This window comes from Mytilus edulis, chromosome 2, assembly GCF_963676685.1.
Source record: "Mytilus edulis chromosome 2, xbMytEdul2.2, whole genome shotgun sequence".
NCBI lineage: Eukaryota > Metazoa > Mollusca > Bivalvia > Mytilida > Mytilidae > Mytilus > Mytilus edulis.
This window is the reverse complement of record NC_092345.1, coordinates 96,784,648-96,804,975: the sequence shown is the minus strand read 5'-3', so window position 1 is coordinate 96,804,975 and position 20,328 is coordinate 96,784,648. Positions and strand designations below refer to the sequence as shown.

The 20,328-nt window shown below is 32.4% G+C and overlaps 1 protein-coding gene across 1 annotated transcript; it reads left to right on the top strand.

Annotated features, from left to right (window-relative positions):
- Positions 1-132: 132 nt before the first annotated feature.
- On the top strand, positions 133-19,245 carry LOC139513584 (protein Loquacious-like). The gene is made up of 7 exons (XM_071302219.1): positions 133-196; positions 6,127-6,289; positions 7,574-7,673; positions 8,239-8,411; positions 13,385-13,518; positions 14,510-14,765; positions 16,905-19,245. Exons 2-7 carry the CDS (start codon positions 6,127-6,129, stop codon positions 17,039-17,041), a joined length of 963 nt encoding a protein of 320 aa, XP_071158320.1. The 5' UTR covers positions 133-196; the 3' UTR covers positions 17,042-19,245.
- Positions 19,246-20,328: the final 1,083 nt, after the last annotated feature.

Sequence of the window (20,328 nt, the reverse complement as noted above, 5' to 3'; positions counted from 1 at the left end):
TTAGTGAAAAAAACATGTATGATTTGATTAAAAAAGTACTTGGAATGATAAAAAAAACTTTTATTTTACTAACTGAATGTAAATTCCGTTTATATTAAAAAAAAGAAATCCTTTTTTCATATTTTACGACATATGTCAAATTCACTTCCTGTCATTCTCCGGCTTGTGCCATAATTTTTTAATTTTGCATTTTAAGGTAAAAAAGAAGCCTTTGAAGGTTTCCAATAAAATGTAGGGGTTATACTATGCAAATAAATTTCCTGAATCATACGTTACAATTTTCTTTGAAAAAATGCCCTTATTGTCATTGAACACAAGCGTACAGATAAATTATTCCGTTTAGAAAAATTAATTCATTTATGTTATTTTGACAGTTCAGTGTGGGACCAACTCAGAAAACCTTCCATACTATCGCAAAACTGTTGACTGGCTGAAATGACATTTAGCTGAACGATTTTAAGGTCAAAACGTCTCTAATAAAGCTTCTATCCTGATCTTGAACCTAAGGTCAATATTTAGTTTGACACAACTCAGTCAGCTGGTCTCAATGTGCTTTCTTGTTTCTACTCGGTACTGTAGTTTTTCTGAATAATGTCACATTCTATACTTGAGTTCGATTGTTAAGGCGAAGGAATCAGAATCCCGCAGGGCTTAGTGTTTTTTGGAATCGCCCTGAAGTCTTTAAATATTCTCCTTTTATATTCACTGTTCTTTTTTCCTTAGTATGGGAAAGGCTCTGGTGCTGTAGTCATGGTAGTCTGTCTCTTTATTTGTTGGTGCTAGTAGTGTCTGGACCAGGGCTCACGCTACCAGGCGACTTGGGCGAAGAAGTCGCTTTCCCGGCCGTCACTTTGCTTTCCCCGACCCCCAAAAGCGAAAACAAGTCGCCCTGTTCTTGACGAACAGTAGCAGGTTATTTGATAAAAATACAACTTGTTATCACTTTGTGCATTTCTGAAAGTTCCGGTGCTTGTTACTCGAAAACGTACATCAAACTAAATTTTGGCGGCAAAATAAGTTTGTTACTTCATTTAAACAGTAAATGTTTAATCCATTTATTGCCATAAAAACGTCATGTTCTTTTCCAAAAAACTTGTCAAACATCGTTTATTTTTGTAAATTTTCTTGCATTCGTCCGCCATTGACCGATTTCTAAACTACGGATCTCAACCGGACCAGCTATGACCGAAATCCTTACTTTTACAATAATTACTACGGATGCACGGATGGAACAGCTGCCAGAAGAATATTGATCCCAAAGGGAAAAATTACGTATTCCACACGAATTAAGAGACTTTTGATAACATCTAATTGATTGGTGTATATAATTCCCTATATTTTTTATGGATTGTTTCAAACTATTGATTAAAGTTGCTTAACTCTGAGACTATTATACTAATATTAATATATTATGGCCCAGCTTAATAACTTTTATATTTTTTGATGTGAACACTGAATTTCATACACAAGATAGTTTTGAATTAAATTGTAATTGATATATTATAATTTCTTTACATTTTTTAAAATAAAAAAATATTTTTTTTAGTGCTAGATACTAAATATCTAGTTGGTAGTTTCTCACAAGAACCTTAGTAAAACTTAAACAACTTTTAATATGAAATGTTACTTTAATATAAAAAGAACATTATTTACATATGACCCTTTATACTATAGCAAAATCCAAACATTGTAGTGCTCTGCGCGAATGAGCACTTCTCTTTCAAATCTCACCACTTCTCCCTATCAGTTTCAAAAAGAGAAGTCACTTCTCCCTATAATTCTGAAGTAGTGTGAGCCCTGGTCTGGACATCCCGTGGGATGTTATGTATCTCCAGATTTTTATTTCTTTTTGTTCTTGGTGGTATCTTGTATGGACTAGTGGAGTTTAAAAGTGTTCTGTTCTTTCTTCTTCACCACATTCGCATTATGATGTGAAGGATCTGGTGGCTGTATTTATTTAATCTATTTCAGCCTGTTCTAAATTCCTACATGAATGATGATTCTCCCTATAGCTAGGATTAGGATCAAGTGGATGGGTCTTACCTACAACTAGAATAAATGCATAAAGTTGTCTCCCAGTTTCGCTTCTAGTCCATCTATTTTGCCATTTAAGTTTTGTTGACATCTTGACAGCACTTTTCACATCTGACATTGTTATGACATTGTGCTGGTCATTTAGACTTGAGGCCTCCTGTGTTGCATATTTTGCTAACTGGTCCGCTGTCTTGTTCCCCAGCTATATTAGCATGGCCTGGAATCCAAGATAGGGTAGTTTGTATGCCGCCTCTCAGAAGGGTTCCAATGTTTTTCTAAATGTCTCCTAAAACAATTTTGGTTTATAGCCAGTGGGTAGCTTGTCAACATTTGTAGTTTATTTTCGTCAAATGAAACATATTATGTACCTATTTATGTTTGAACTTTCTTTTCCCTCACACAATGATATATGTATTCATATATCCAAGGCCACACTTAACAATATTTTGGTTTGCCCAAACCCTACCGTAAGGTGGAAACAGTGGGTAGGTAGGTAGGCATTTTCTTTTTTTTTTATTTCGACAGAGAAATTGAAGTGTCAAATGTTTTTATAGGACCGCAAAATTTGAAAAATTTTCGTCGTATATTGCTATCACGTTGGCGTTGTCGTCGTCGTCGTCCGAATACTTTTAGTTTTCGCACTCTAACTTTAGTAAAAGTGAATAGAAATCTATGAAATTTTAACACAAGGTTTATGACCACAAAAGAAAGGTTGGGATTGATTTTGGAAGTTTTAGTCGCAACATTTTAGGAATTAGGGGCCAAAAAGGGCCCAAATAAGCATTTTCTTGGTTTTCGCACTATAACTTTAGTTTAAGTAAATAGAAATCTATGAAATTTTGACATAAGGTTTATGACCACAAAAGAAAGGTTGGGATTGATTTTGAGAGTTTTGGTTCCAACAGTTTAGGAATTAGGGGCCAAAAAAGGGCCCAAATAAGCATTATTCTTGGTTTTCGCACAATAACTTTAGTTTAAGTAAATAGAAATCAATGAAATTTAAACACAATGTTTATGACCACAAAAGGAAGGTTGGTATTGATTTTGGGAGTTTAGGTCCCAACAGTTTAGGAATTAGGGGCCAAAAAGGGACCCAAATAAGCATTTTTCTTGGTTTTCGCACCATAACTTTAGTATAAGTGAATAGAAATCTATGAAATTTAAACACAAGGTTTATGACCATAAAAGGAAGGTTGGTATTGATTTTGGGAGTTTTGGTCCCAACAGTTTAGGAATAAAGGGCCCAAAGGGTCCAGATTTAAACTTTGTTTGATTTTATCAAAAATTGAATAATTGGGGTTCTTTGATATGCCGAATCTAACTGTGTATGTAGATTCTTAATTTTTGGTCCCGTTTTCAAATTGGTCTACATTAAGGTCCAAAGGGTCCAAAATTAAACTTAGTTTGATTTTAACAAAAATTGAATCCTTGGGGTTCTTTGATATGCTGAATCTAAAAATGTACTTAGATTTTTTATTATTGGCCCAGTTTTCAAGTTGGTCCAAATCGGGGTCCAAAATTAAACTTTGTTTGATTTCATCAAAAATTGAATAATTGGGGTTCTTTGATATGCCAAATCTAACTGTGTATGTAGATTCTTAATTTATGGTCCCGTTTTAAAATTGGTTTACATTAACGTCCAAAGGGTCCAAAATTAAACTAAGTTTGATTTTAACAAAAATTGAATTCTTGGGCCTCTTTGATATGCTGAATCTAAACATGTACTTAGATTTTTGATTATGGGCCCAGTTTTCAAGTTGGTCCAAATCAGGATCCAAAATTATTATATTAAGTATTGTGCAATAGCAAGAAATTTTCAATTGCACAGTATTCAGCAATAGCAAGAAATCTTCAATTGCACAGTATTGTGCAATAGCAAGAAATCTTCAATTGCACAGTATTGTGCAATAGCAAATACCGGGTATTTTCAATTGCACAGTATTGCACAATAGCAAGAAATATCTAATTGCACAATATTGTGCAATAGCAAGAAATTCGAATTGGATTTCAATTGGAGTTATCTTTCTTTGTCCAGAATAGTAGTTGAATCAACTTAAATCATTGTTTTATACAATATACAATGTATATTCACTTTTACTACCAACTGATAGATTAAAACAATCTTTACCATTCAGTGATAACAAGCATTTTTTTTACATTTTAATATTTTATGATGTATTTAAATGAGTAGTTATTGTTGCAAACTTCATTAGAAATTTGAATTGAGATCAGTTTTGAAATAAGGGAAAGGGGGATGTGAAAAAAAAATTGGAGGGTCAATTTTTTTCATTTCAGATTTCATAAATAAAAAGAAAATTTCTTCAAACATTTTTTTGAGAGGATTAATATTCAACAGCATAGTGAATTGCTCAAAGGCAAACATTTTTTTTTTAAGTTCATTAGACCACATTCATTCTGTGTCAGAAACCTATGCTGTGTCAACTATTTAATCACAATCCAAATTTAGAGCTGAATCCAGCTTGAATGTTGTGTCCATACTTGCCCCAACCGTTCAGGGTTCAACCTCTGCGGTCGTATAAAGCTGCGCCCTGCGGAGCATCTGGTTAAGTCATGCTATTCTGATTGATTTAAATAAAAAACTTTTAAATCAAGGCAATAAAAGATTTTGAGTAGGCAGCTTTTTAGGTAGGGATAGGGCAAACAAACCTATTCTTTTATATGGCCCAAGGGTCCAGAACGGTCAATTTGCCATATATGACCAAAACTAAAATCTATATGTCCTAAATGACAGATTGCATTGGGATTTGAGACAAATTAGTTTTTTTTACAAAAAGAATTTTGGTCATTTCTTTCAGATCAGGTTTCTTAATCGTCATTTTGAACTTTTTTTTGTTTTGTTATCACTTTCCTGTAATAAAACTGCCACTCCAGTATACTGTTATAATCCTGAGGGCCCTCCTAATAACTATATTAATGTCTCTAGGAAATATTGAATAATGATCGCTAATCTCTTTACCAGTGTTTTTTAATTCACACCTGACTATTGATCACAAGCTCTGAACTAATATTACAAAGAAATTAAAATTCCATTATTTAATTACTTTACAGCTAAGACAATTGTCAATTCTGATTTATAATTAAAAGAAAAAAGTAATATGTCATTGCTAACACAATGCTTTGTTTACTTTGTAATACACATGTGTAAAATTCTATTCCCTGGAAGAGACACTAAATCGTAAATTCTAAATAAAAGAGAGCAGCGATTATCATTAATATTTAAACACTATCAAAGATAAAAATTAAAAAGCCTATAATTTTCTGTCAATTTGATAAACAAAACTAATCCTGGAAATGAGTCTGGAATTACTCATTTAAGTATTGTCGCAAAACATCTGATTTTAATTTTGTCTTCAAAATCTTAAGAAACGTGAATTTTATCATTTTGTGTCCTTAAAATCGTGTCATTTTTAAACTTTTGCCTTCCCTGAACTGCTCTTGAAAGATTTTAGAAAAATGATAAGAAAATTCATGAGGTAAATGCGATGCAACAGTTAAAACAAGTTTGTTGATGCTATGAGTATGAGCATACTCAGTAATGTGATTTTGACAATCTTTTTTTGAAAAAGGACACCAACTTTGAGTTGTCTAAAAATGACTGAAATTAGGTAAAAATTTTCTGGATTCTTGCAATTTTAAATGCTTATTTTGCATAGCCATTTTTAATCTTTTTGTGATGACAATGACAACAATACAGTTCTCCGGTGATATCCATACCTCTAAGGTCTATTTGAATATGTTCAAATGAACTGTACATGTTTGTTCAATTTATATAGATATAAGAATATGTGGTATGAGTGCCAATGAGACAACTCTCCATCCAAGTTACAATTTATAAAAGTAAATGGTCTTCAATATGAAGCCTTTGCTCACACCGAACAGCAAGCTATAAAGGGCCCCAACAATAGTTAGTGTAAAACCATTCAAAAGAGAAAAACAATGGTCTAATCTATATAAAAAACAAGAAACACTTATGAACCACATCAGCAAATGACAACTACTGAACATCAGATTCTTTGTAGTTCATATTACAATCATGAATGTATCTACCAATATATCTGCTTCATGTTTTAGATGGCGATTCCAGCAGGTAAAACGCCCATCAGTTACCTTCAGGAATTATGCACCAGAAGAGGCATCACTCCCCAATATGATCTGATGGCTAATGAAGGTGCTGTGCATGAACCAATATTTATCATGAGTGTAACTGTTGGGGATATAGTCTCCACTGGAAAAGGTAATCACAATCAAATAAATGTTGTTATTGTTTTTAATTTTTGTCTGAAAACCAACTAATCAACCAACTTAGCAGTTGTATCAAAAGTACATCTTGAGGACCTTCAAATGTTCAAAAGAGGCCTTAAGCTCAGAAGCAGTAATGTATGATTGTTTACAATATGACTCTCTGTGGACCTGGATAATGATGATATTCATACATTTATATGAATAAGGATAAATTTCTGAGATTTTTTATCAGATTTGTCCCGTTCACTACAAGTTTTACAATTATATGGTGTTTTTTTTTGTAACAAGGGTAATTTATCAGGGTATATTGATCCTTTTTTTTTTTACTAAAATAATAAACTGAGTCATTATTTTTTTTCTTACGATATTTTAAGGCATTGATCAATAATGTTTGTTTCATTAATTAATATTTTTTAAGAAGCAAATGTCAAGGTGCCATGTTGCATCACTCAGTTTGATAGTCATTTATAGCATAAAACAGTTATAATATAATTTATTATTTGTAGTAAAAATTGATGGACTAAACATTTTTAACCGGATTTTTGTGTCAAAAATGTTGGTTATTGATTTGGGGATGTACAACGGGCAGGCGGGGGGGTGGGCTTCAACCAAATGTTGTCCATGCATTTATTTACTTATGAAGCGTTCAACAAACCTTTTAAAATTTTAATATGTTGTTACTGACAACAAAATGGAGGTCAAGTTCAATAATGACGATTATGACTTTTACCGTTCAGGAGTTACGGTTCTTGAAAGTTTAAAAAAATGTCGTGTCCGTGCATTTACTCATGAACCAGTCAACCAAACCTTTTAAAATTTTAATATGTTGTTACTGACAACATAACGGAGGTCAAGTTCAATAATGACGATTTTTACTTTTACCGTTCAGGAGTTACGGTTCTTGAAAGTTTAAAAAAATGTTGTGTCCGTGCATTTACTCATGAACCAGTCAACCAAACCTTTTAGAATTTTAATATGTTGTTACTGACAACAAAATGGAGGTCAAGTTCAATAATGACGATTTTGACTTTTACTGTTCAGGAGTTACGGTTCTTGAAATTTTAAAAAATGTTGTGTCTGTGCATTTACTCATGAAGCGTTCAACCAAACCTTTTAAAATTTCCTATTAGGAGTTTTGGTCCTTGTAATGTTGATAAATGCCAGAACACAAATAAATGTTAAAGAATACGTTTTACTTTCATTTTGACAGCTCTTGTTATATGTAAGTTAGTTTGTGTTTGTTTTTATTTACCAAGTAATATCTGTTAATTTTCAGGATCAAGCAAAAAGAAGGCTAAGCATGCAGCAGCCCAAGCAGCATTAAACAGAATACTGGGATTACCTAACAATGAAACACCTGAAGTTGTTCCTGAAAAGTCAGTGTACCTAGAAGACAATATTTGAAAGAAATTCACAAATTTGAAATAAGTTGATAAAAGTTTATAAAAAGGCCCTGTAATTTGACTTCAAATTAACATTTTACCCTACACAATGTCTGTTCATCTCTCCAGAACTTCAAATTAACATTTTGCTCTAAACTAAATATGTCTTTTCATCTAATGTTACTATGTCTACCAAGAGAACATTTCATCCTACACAATGTTTCAGAATACTATTGAAAATGAATTTTCAGACATTAAGAGATCTATTTATGTATATTTTTGTTTTAATTGATTTGGGTATTTTGGTCAGTAATTGATTTACAGATGTAGAGCTTGATAAGAAATGTTTTCTTAGAATTCCTGTCAATCATCTACATTGTCTACATCAAACAACAATTCATCAAATCAGCATATCGATGTCGTCATTTATCAGTTGTACCAAAATTTGTTTCAGGGAAAAAAATGTGGAAAGCAAACTGTAATATGAATTTAAAGATTTTGTAAAGTAAATAAGATTACTCAACATTTTTCCATAAAATTTTGTTTTTTGTTTTTTCAGTGACACTAGCAAAAATGACGAAGATGGTCCAGGGAACCCAGTAGGTGAACTACAGGAGTTTACTCAGAAACGTCTCCTGAAACCACCTGTGTATGAGTTCTCCAGTGATATGGGACCACCACATGCAAGGGAGTTTTCATGCTCAGTTAAACTTGGAAAATACTCTGAGAAAGGTAAGAGTTTAGTGCAAAAATACTCAACTAAGAATATCCCTTTTGCCCTTTTTTTTTTGTTGAGCCTGGGACTTTTGTTGCAGAAAGCTTGACATAGGGATAGTGATCTGGCGGCGGCATTAGCTAACTTCTTATAAGCTTTATATTTTAGAAGGTGGAAGACCTGGATGCTGCATACTTTGTATATAGATGCCTCATGTTACGAAGTTTCTGTTAGGCACATGTCCAATGTCCTGGACCTTATTTACATGGTTCAATGACTACTTGAAAAAAAGTTAAGATTTTTTGTAATGTTAAATTCTCTCTTATTAGGAGTAGTAGGATAACTAAATTTGATATGTGCGTACCTTGCAAGGTCCTCATGCCCGTCAAGACAGTTTTCATTTGACCTCAACCTTTTTTCATGGATCAGTGAACAAGGTTTAGTTTTGGTGGTCAAGTCCATATCTCAGATACTATAAGCCAGGGTTTCCGCTGGCGGTCGCCATTTTCGCAATTTGCGAAAAAATAATAATTGTGGCGATAAAAATTTGTCATTTGCGAAAAAATTTGGCGAAAGAAATATATAGAACGATTTATTTTCCTCCATCTTGTTTATTTACTTTTTTCGAGTTTCTCGGACTTGACCTATCAGACAATACTCGGAATTCACTTTGACATCATTAAGATTTGGACAGAAAATCAATAATCAGCTGATTGCATTTTATAGCTATCGACAACAAAGGACTAATTAATAAAGGTGTTGATTGAATTGTTTGACAAAATGATATGGTTAAATGGCTTCCACTAAATGTCACATACAGAATTTATTTACCACTTGCGACGCACGTGTTTGAAGCAAACTTTTGACGTCTCCTCTCTTTTTAAAGATAGTTTAGAAAAGAAAGCTGTTGTTGTTACGAAAAATTTGTCATAGAAAGCTCGACATAGGGATAGTGATCTGGTGGCAGCGGTGTTAGCTTACTTTTTAAAAACTTTATATTTAAGAAGGTGAAAGACCTGGATGCTTCATACTTTGTATATGGATGCCTCATGTAACGAAGTTTCCGTTAGTCACATGTCCAATGTCCTTGACCTCATTTTCATGGTTCAGTGACCACTTGAAAAAAAAGTTCAGATTTTTTGTAATGTTGAAATCTCTCTTATTATAAGTAATAGGATAACTATATTTGATATGTGCGTACCTTGCAAGGTCCTCATGTCTGTCAGACAGTTTTCACTTGACCTCGACCTCATTTCATGGATCAGTGAACAAGGTTAAGTTTTGGTGGTCAAGTCCATATCTCAGATACTATAAGCAATAGGGCTAGTATATTCGGTGTATGGAAGGACTGTAATGTGTACATGTCCAACTGGCAGGTGTCATCTGACCTTGACCTCATTATCATGGTTCAGTGGTTATAGTTAAATTTTTGTGTTTTGGTCTTTTTTTCTCATACTGTATGCAATAGGTCTACTATATTTGTTGTATGGAATGATTGTCAGGTGTACATGTCTAGCGGGCAGATGTCATGTGACCTTGACCTCATTTTCATGGTTCAGTGGTCAAAGTTAAGTTTTTGAGTTTTGGTCTTTTTATCTAATACTATATGCCATAGGTCAACTATATTTGGTGTATGGAAATATTTTATGATCTTTATGTCAGTCGTGCAGGTTTTATTTGACCGTGACCTCATTTTCACGGTTCATTGCACAGTGTTAAGTTTTTGTGGTTTGGTCTATTTTTCTTAAACTAAGTAATAGGTCAACTATATATATGTTGTATAGAAGCATTGTTAGCTGTACATGTCTGCCTGGCATGGTTCATCTGACCTTGACCTCATTTTCAAGGTTCATTGGTCTTTGTTTAGTTATCTTGGTTAATGTTAAGTTTATGTGACAGTTGTAAAAAAGCTTAGCTTTATACTTAGGACTATCAACATAATATCAATAATTAGTATAGAAGGCGAGACATTTCAGCATGTGCACTCTTGTTGAGGTTTAGTCTTTCTTTCTAATACTATATGCAATAGGTCAACTATATTTGGTGCTTGGAAATATTTTATTCTCTACATGTCAGTCACGCAGGTGTTATTTGACCTTGACCTCTTTTCATGGTTCATTGCTCAGTGTTAAGTTTTTGTGTTTTGGTCAGTTTTTCCTAATTTATAAGCAATAGGTCAACTAAATTTGTTGTATGGAAGAATTGTTAGCTGTAAATGCCTAACTGGCATGGTTCATCTAACCTTGATATCATTTTTATGGTTCAAAGGTCAATGTTTAGATTTCTTGGTTTATATCAAGTTAATGTGACAGTTGTAATAAAGCTTTATATTTAGGACTATCATCATAATATGAATGATTAGTGAAGAAGGCGAGACATTTCAGTGTGTGCACTCTTGTTGAGTTTTGGTCTTTTTTTCTTATACTATATGCAATAGATCTTTCTATATTAAATTGGTGTATGGAAAAAATTTTATGATCTATATGTCAATCACACAGGTTTTATTTGACCATGACCTCATTTTCAAGGTTCATTGCTCAGTGTTAAGTTTAAGTGTTTTTGGTCTGTTTTTTCTTAAACTATAGGCAATAGGTCAACTATATATGTTGCAAGAAGAATTGTTAGCTATACATGTCTGCCTGGCATGGTTCATCTAACCTTGACCTCATGTTTATGGTTCATTGGTCAATGTTTTTTTTTGTTTATGTTAAATTTGTGTGACAGTTGTAATAAAGATTTATATTTAGGACTATCAACATAATATCATTGATTAGTAAAGAAGGTGAGACATTTCAGTGTGTGCACTCTTGTTTATATGTTATACGATCTCTCCAGATTCCAAGTTATTTTTTTTATATATAAAGGTATAGAATGGAAAATTAGTAATGTACAATATAGTGTTTACATGGTATATGACTTGCAGAAAGAACAATGTATAAAACACCACCTTAAGCATTTACCACCAAGTTTTCACATGTAATTTGGTTATATATCATGTATATGGTAAAAAGTGGAACCAAACAGCCCAAATTTTAAATTAATACATTGGCATAAATAATTTAAATTTGACTCCAAATCTATATGATAATGCTCTTTATTTAAAAAATTAAATAAAAATGCAAAATATCATTTTGAAAAAGGTGATAGGAAATTATGATTGCATTTTATCATCAGCTTATACTGTTTGAAGCAGTGATCAACCTATTGCAACTTTTTCAAAATTCAACCAAATTGCAATTTGTTTTATTAAACCTAACTGTTCAACTGGACAGAAAGAAATTTGAACAAACTGCTCAGTTAGTTTTCCAAAAGAAAAAATTAAATTCATCTTAGTTTGGAATTTTTTATAGCAATTCAAAATTACTTTTTTTTTTTTTTTAACAACATAATTAAATATTTATTTCAAATATTGGCTTGTTACAATATCCTTCAGGAGTCCAAGCTCCTCCTGATGTTCCCTGTTACAATCCACTAATCACTCAGGGTAGTGAAAAGTTGTAAAATACATATTACATTTGTATAGCAAATATATATTAAATATAATTACACCTTATATAAGAAAGCAAGATTTTGATTGGTTGATAGCCAGTGTATTTTTCGCATATTCTAATATGTTTTCCTCATTTCAAACGAATTTGCCTGTTTTTCACCACTGCCGGTGAATTTGCCTCAAATACCATGGTATTTGCCATTTTGGATATTCCTTTTTTACCCTCGCGAGCAGCTTCCCGCCAAAAGATTTCGGATATGACGTTACATAATGAAAGCGAGCTAACGCGTATTAGAACATGTATAATTCCCGCGGTTCTATGATAATATCCACTTATACCCTAAATTATGCATAAACATGTTTATGAATTGCAGCTTGATAGTATTTATCTGCACATGTACAGAGATCGAGTTTCAATCCAAATCTATTCGGTGTAATTAAACAGATATATCATGTTATGGAGGGGTATTTGCGAAAAATACCAGTCTTGGGACAGAATTTCCCTCGCCTGGCGGCTCGGGAAATTTCACAGTCCCTTGACTGGTATTTTTCGCAAATACCCCTCCATAACATGATATATCTGTTCAATACACTTAGTATGACTATTCATATGTTTTCTAATAGTTGCTAAGAAATTACTTTTTATATGTAAACATACTCTTCTATTGAACTCATTGAGAAAAATTGAGAAAACATTGACATTTTTTGTCTTTTGATCAGATATGTAATAGGATTTGTAAATTGAAAAACCAACAATTGTTCAAAAATAGCAATTCAAAATTACTACCTATCACCTTTAGTATGGTAATGACTATATTATATCTATACAAACTGTTAGACTAATTTTTTCACATCAACATATAAGTGGAATTAAATATCTTACAGGATTGCAAGTATACTTTATTATATCATCTTGCACTTTCACAACTTGACTGGGTTTCTACAGCAGTTTGGTCAAACTTCTGACCAGTTGAACAGTTTGATTTTATAAAACAAATTGCAATTTAGTCAGAATTTTGAGAGAAATTCTAACAGTCAAGTCACAGTAATATACAAAAAACTTATAAACCTCCATCAGAGATCAAATGACATACAAGATAACAACTATAAGTCACGGTACAGCCTTCAACAATGAGCAAAAACCACAAAGTCAGCTATATAAGGCCCCAAAATGACAAATGTAAAACAATTTAAAAGGGATACGTAACAGCCTTCATTTGTGAAGATAGCTGATCAGATGAAACACATGCCAGCATTGATGATGCTTAAGAAAAGGACACACATCTAGAAGTTTTAAAACCCTGCAGTTTAAATTTTTTTTAAATGCAGTGAAAAAAGTTTGAAAAGTTTGTGAAATTAAAATTTTTTATGAAAAGGGTTTTGACAAGTTGGAAAATGGCTTTTGATGACATTTGGCTTTGATTATTTTTAAGCTCTTTTGTAATGACGAATTTAATAATTAGAATAATGATAACAATAGTGTTTATATTTTCTCTCCAGGAACAGGACGATCTAAAAAGGAAGCTAAAAGGGCAGCTGCTTTGGCCATGTTGACACATATAAGATCATTGACACAGGACGGAGAAGAACAGGCAGTAATTGAAGAGGAGGAGGAGGAAGACGACATCCTCCTGGTAAATCTTATATCCTAAGAGGACCTTTATCAGGACTTAGGGATCCGGTGTTTTTAAGTTTTTAAGTTTGGGATTTTCGGGATTGACCCTCTCTGGATGTCGGGATTTTAATTTATTCAAATTCTGGACCTTGGGATTTCGTGTTTTTAAGCCCAGGATTTTGGGATCGTGACCCCTTCTACACCTCCCTCCCCCCAATGCTCTTGCTTCTTGTAATGAAAATAAAACAGATTAGGGGGTGGTTAGACAACAGTTATTCCAACTATGATTAGCGATTAGGGGGTGGTTAGACAACAGTTATTCCAACTTTGATTAGCATATATATGACAATCAACAGCTATAAGCATGGGTAGTACGTTAATTCTTTGACAATTAGCAGATGACCATTTATTTTTCATCAAAGAAATATGTTAGCAATTCTATTGAAAACTTATAAGTTGATAAGATGATGGATGACAAAATGATATTTACCTGAATTCCAACATAAGATGAATTATTATAAGATTACTACTACATTTTTGAAGATCTAAGTTTATTTCGAAAATTGTTTAATTTGAACCATGAAATCAACCTATTTTTTGTATCCTCAATACTCATAAAAAATGTATATCCATGAATACAATCGAACATCATGGCATTTAAATGAAATTAGCTCATCAGTTATAGCTTTCAGTGGTATGTTATGAAAAATTATATTAATTTTATTTCATAAATTATTTATAGAGATTTCAGTGGTATGAAATGAAATATAATATTACTTTTATTTCATAAATTATTTAACATCAACATTAATTGATCCTGTCTATCATATTGAATATGATATACCAGATAGAATTATGTTGAGGTTATATTTGTTTATACATACGCCTAATACACCTTCATAACATGTACTTTCCATTGAATGAAGTTTTAATGAGTTAAAATTTATATCTTAATATAAAGTGTTCTCTTAAGAGCCTATTGTTTGACAAGTTTGTTATTTTTACAACAGAGTGCCACAGAACTGAGGCAGTCATACACAGCTCTGAAAGAGGGCAAGAAACGTGTTCCTATTCCAGCTGCCAAACAAAACAAAGAAATACAACAGTTTTACAACAAGATTGCCAAAGTTGACAAGAAAAATGGCAAAATAAAAAATGCTTCGCTCACTGCCCCTTCAACAAACTACTGTCAGATGTTACAGGAGATTGCTGAAGCTCAAAGATTTGAAGTCAATTATTTAGACATAGAGGAAACTAGTCATTCAGGTAGGCTGTGAAGGATTTCTGAACATAACTTTAGTTACAAATGAGGAAAGTTGGACAATGAAATAAATGTCTGTGCAATAATTTAAAATAAAATTTTAAGAAAACAAACTCCAAGGGTGACTGGGGTATAGAAATATGGTCACTTGGTCTTCTTCCGACCGGCAGTAAAACGCTTGCCGAAGTGGGGCTTCCGTTTAGCTGTGCTGGATGTATAAAGTTCGCAGTCACGTCCGGTCAGAAGGGGGACGTTAAATCTGATGCCTCGTGTAAAGAGAGTGCCACGCTCTTTGCACGATAAGAACCCTTGCAACAACTCTTTGAGGGGTCCGTAGGTGGCCTGTTGCAAGGCAAAATTTCTGTCCCTATCCAATAAACCTTCATTTTCCAGTGGCAGTCCAAATTTCCCTGACCATCATCCCAGATGGCCTCTCTTGTATCAACCTACCTATTGTATTTATTGTGAACTTTTTCTCGTCCTGAATATGCATGAAATATTTGCCACTGGACATTAAGCAACCAACAATCAATCAATCAATTAAGAAAACAAAACGGCTCAATTTCACAAAGTCTTGAAAGTCAATATTGGATTATCTATGAAAAAATCCAGCATATCAAGATGACCCCAATAATAAAAAGTGACTACACCTTTATTATTTCTTCAATAATAAATACTTACAAAAGAGATCAGAAGTAGATATAACAGACCTTAAATTGCTGTCCTTGCTATTTATTTACATGGCTTATTGTGTCACAGTACTGTACTGGTTTCATTCTTTTATTATCCTTTTGAAATGTATAAATAAACATAGAAGATGTATGATTGCCAATGAGACAATTCTCCACCGAGACAAAATGACAAAGAAGTTAAGATAACTTTCTAATAAATCTACCAGTACCCATTTTTCTAGAACCTTTGAGTAAAGTTTTATAATAAGGTGATTAAATATTGAATATTGAAAGTTGTCACATTAATCCTTTAACCCCCAATCCCACCTGTAGGCGTGATGGCGACAAGCATTCTTTGATGGCCCGTATGACCTTCCATTCTTTTCTGCCCCATATGTCTGTTTTTGAAAATATGGCACTTTGAAAGCCGTTGAAGAGTTCAAAATTGGAAAAACGTGAAAAGTAGCAAAAATCAGGTGGGGGTGGGCATCTTTTGATGGCCACTACATCACTTGAAGTCATTGTAGGTATAAACTATTATCGTAAATGCATGCATAGGTGGTATAGGAACACAAAGAGGTATAATATGGCCAATAGGAATCTAGTCTGTAAAATATGTCACCGTCTTGTCAAAAATTCGTAAAAACGGAATTTAGGCAGACCTGACTTGACAATTATAATTCGCCAGCAAGACACTGAAGTCCCATATACTCCCAGTTAGCATGAATGGACTATAGGGTAATACTTGAATGACAAAGAAACAGTCTGGTCAATGTTCACCTCTCAAGGTTCGTTTTAAAATAGACGGAAAGTTACCATTTTTCAGTGGGGTGGGTTGAAACCCACAAGAAAATCTTCCACCTCCAACCCCACCCATGCCATCTGCCCCCAAATCTCAATACATAGTTTAATAGATGAGCATCAGTCACAGCATCAAGAGTCTACTGATATGCATATAATTTGCATATGATTGCAAATTTTCGAAAATGCCTGATTTTCCAGAAATCTCTTGGGGTTGAATGAGTTAAAAAGAATTTTGTGTAAATGGAGATGAAAATTTTATAATATGGGGGAAAAAATTGTGTGTTACATGTAATAAAGTATATACACTAGAGACAGTTTATACAATTACTATAGATAAGCGTAGTCCTCAGCAGTAGAAAAATATGTCAAACTCTAAGTCAGTCTGAAAAATTGTGTAAATTTTAATTGAGATTACCAAAGGTCTGCTATGAATACTAAGTACATGACAATAATAAACAAAACTGTATCAAAGTGTGAATGAAACAATTAATTCAAAATACTTTCCCTGTTGGTATGACTAAACTATACAGTCTTGAGATATTTTATAGAGATGGCAAAAAGAAGTTGAAAGATAACATATAGGTGTGTGTGTGTATTATGCCTATTCTATTTATTTGCTGTTATTCCTTGTGTTATAGATTAATATATTATTTTGTTGTATTATTTTAGGATTAAGACAGTGTCTTGTCCAGTTATCAACATTGCCAGTAGCTGTTCTACACGGGTCAGGCCAGAATATTTATGATGCTCATGCTCATGCAGCCCACAATGCATTGCAATATCTCAAACTTATGATCAAATCGTAGCGATGAAACCCAGGTTGTCCCATAGCCTCACTGTGGATAAATAATGTCTTTTGTTATTGCTGTGCTTATTTACCTTGTTACTGCTTTATGAAAGCATTTTGTGTTGATATTTTATCTTTTATAATGCATGCCATGAAATGACTTATGAACTTATGGAGAAGGTGAAAGATATGTATAGGAAAACTATCTTTTAGCTCCCACAACTACATGCAAAAAGTTGAAACATATTGTTGTAAAAGATTATTGGGTAGAAACTAGTGTTTCAACTTGGATATATCAACTCAAAAACATACATTATGTATATATAAATTAAATTATTATAAATTTCATTATTTTTTATGTGCTATACATTTCTTGGCTTGAAAAGAAAACAGACAATTTCAATCTTTTGAAAGTTTGGCTATTGTGTCCTTTGAAAAACATAAAGGAAACTGTTTTTGAATTGTAGCTGAATTATTTCAGAATATCCTATTTCAAATTTTTTATGCTATTTGTACTCAAGTTTTAATACATAGACTTAATATTTCTTAGGTTGTGTTTAGAATTGCTTTTTAGCATAAATATTTTTTACATTTCATATTTTTTTAGGTATTTTGTTAGAAAATAATTCATGTATATATATGCAAAAAAGTTCGTTATTGTTTCTTGTGCATTTTAAAGTTTGTACATTCTTTGCTAGCCTTTAATACATTGTATCATTCTTATTCTTGTAGATATGTGTATCTACAGAATCAGCCTAGTTTATTTACATATTACAGTAGACATTTCATTGACCATCAATGTTTGCTCAAGTATTTTGAGATAATGAAGAAATCAAATGTTTACAGTACTTATAAATGGAGGGATTGAATATCGTTTGTATTGCTTTATTAAGTTCATGTGGAAGAATTTAAATTAAAACTTATTTATTGTGTAGTATAGAAAAGTCTTATGGTGCTGAATTCCTGATAAAATAAATTTAGATCATTTTATCATCAACTGGCCATATTTACAAATATGCAGTTCATTCATTGTATAAATTTTACAAATATTTCAAGTTGTTTTTTTAAAAGGGCATTTTAATTTTGTGTAATAAATTGTTTTGATTAAAAGTCATATTAGAGCTCAGGTAAAGAGACATGTTTAAATGATAAACCAATAGGATTAAAAGGAGTTGTGGTGTATATATCAATGAGACAGCAACTTACAACTCAAATAATTAATTTGCATCCATTGATATTTTTTATCACAACTCTATAGCTAAGTAGTCTTTAATTTGTCCTCCATTTTTAGATCATATGCATTAAAATTCTTATCTTTTATATTACACTGATTTTTTTTCTGTCTCCATTTAGGTCCAAAAACTCTATGACTGAAATTTCACACAGATACCTAGACAGACTTTTCTAAGTTTTGCATTTATTTAGTTCCTAATTAAGAAATCAAATGCCACTTTTAAAGGGAGGGCATTAATTATGTTTTACACACAAACCATTTAGTTTGAAGACATTCATAACTTTCTCAAATTTAACATTTGGGTTAACATTAGAGCCAAACCCTAACTTGTACATTTATGCAAAAGTAAAAATCTGTTTTTTGCTATATGCTACAAAATGAATTGTTATTAATTCAGTGAGTAATAACAAAAAATCCCCTTCTCTATTGCAGTGTCTGTTTTTTAAACTATCTTTGTCAATAAGCCATTTAGTAGCCAAAACATTTTAATTTATTTCTTGAAAAGACTTGGTTTAGATACATTAAGTAATAAAAAAGTTTTTTACAAGAGCATTTTATTTTTGAAAATATATATATCTCCCATCATTTAGAAAATGGTCTCAAAATGATTTTTTTTTAGAACACATGCATATATAAATAAAAACAATCTCCTCTTAATGAATTGAGCATTTTTTTTATCTTGTTGCTTGGAGATTGCTACCAGCATTGCTGATCCATTGTTTTGTATTATTATATATTAATGTAAATTATTTGTACTTTATGCTATTTAGCAGTATTTACATAGTAACTACTTGATGTAATATTCTGAGTCTTAGATCTTTGTAGGATATCTGGTATATGGGTACCAGTGTTAACAATGATCCAAGGTTCAGTGCTTTACACATAAACATGTTTGTTGTATATTTAACATGAGTGAGGTTATGTCATATCCTGGGAAGAAGGAGATTTATTTTCTATGTTGTTATGTAATAAATGTTAAAAAAAATTTAGCCTGTTTTATATTTATATATTTTCCTTACACCCGTATTATAGGATCAATGCAGGTGCAACACAACACAAGTGTGAACCAAATTTAGTGATGAACATATGTTTTGACCTAATTGAGAAGTACCTATATCCCATGTCAAGATGAAATTAATTACATTGTTATTAAGGAAGCCCCAGGTTGGATCCAGTCATGTTTAGAAAAGGGGGGGGGGGGGGGTGGATGGTTTCCAACCATATGTCCCAATTCAAAAGCATTGATCATTAAAGAGTTTCAAACCTCAGATCCCCTCCCCAATCTGTAAATGAGCCCATGTACAGTTACTTGTAACCTTCCTTTACTATGATATAGTGTGTGCAGATCTGGAGCTATTAATGAGCTTATTTATAGTTACACTGAACCTTCCTTTACTATGATAGTGTTCAGATAATCATCAATAATCTGTTTTTCAGTGAAATCAGTAAAAATGAAAATAAGAAGGTCAGATTTGGTGCCAAATTAGTCTCCACATGATTTATACATCCAATGAAATGTGTTAAGTTACTGTTAAATCTATGAACTACAATAAAACATCCATATACTGGTTTGAAACATTGGTTCAGGGAAAATACAGCTTTGTAGAGATAATGAATTTGATTAAAATTGAGACCCTACGGATGCAATGCAATAATAAAGAGCATAGCCCAACAGTAGACTGGAAACTATATAATATGTCAAGTTCACCAGAGTCTTTTCAAATTTTGTTTTGCCTGCTTCTTTTAATACTACAAAAACGGATTACAATCTAGGGAGAGCATACAGTATTTGTATAAAGATTTATATTTCAGTTAGAAGACCTTGTATGCAATGCCTTGTGTTCCTTAAGAAAATTCCAACATTGATATGTCCATACTTGACATCATTTTCATTGTTCAGCAACTGTTTGAAATAAAATAAACAGTTTTTTGTCATATAAAGGACTCGCTTATATGAGTAGTAGAATAACTACATGTATATTTGGTTTATGGGTTCATTGTCCGTTAGACAAGATTTACCTGACCTTGACCTCATTTCATATACTAGTATTAACAAGCATGTTGTTTATGTG

Coding starts and splice junctions, on each gene's coding strand:
- LOC139513584 (XM_071302219.1), top strand. CDS start 6,127: ATGGCGATTCCAGCAGGTAAAACGCCCATCAGTTACCTTCAGGAATTA. Junction 8,412..13,384: donor TGGAAAATACTCTGAGAAAG/GTAAGAGTTTAG, acceptor TTTTCTCTCCAG/GAACAGGACGATCTAAAAAG. Junction 13,519..14,509: donor AGGAAGACGACATCCTCCTG/GTAAATCTTATA, acceptor TTTTTACAACAG/AGTGCCACAGAACTGAGGCA.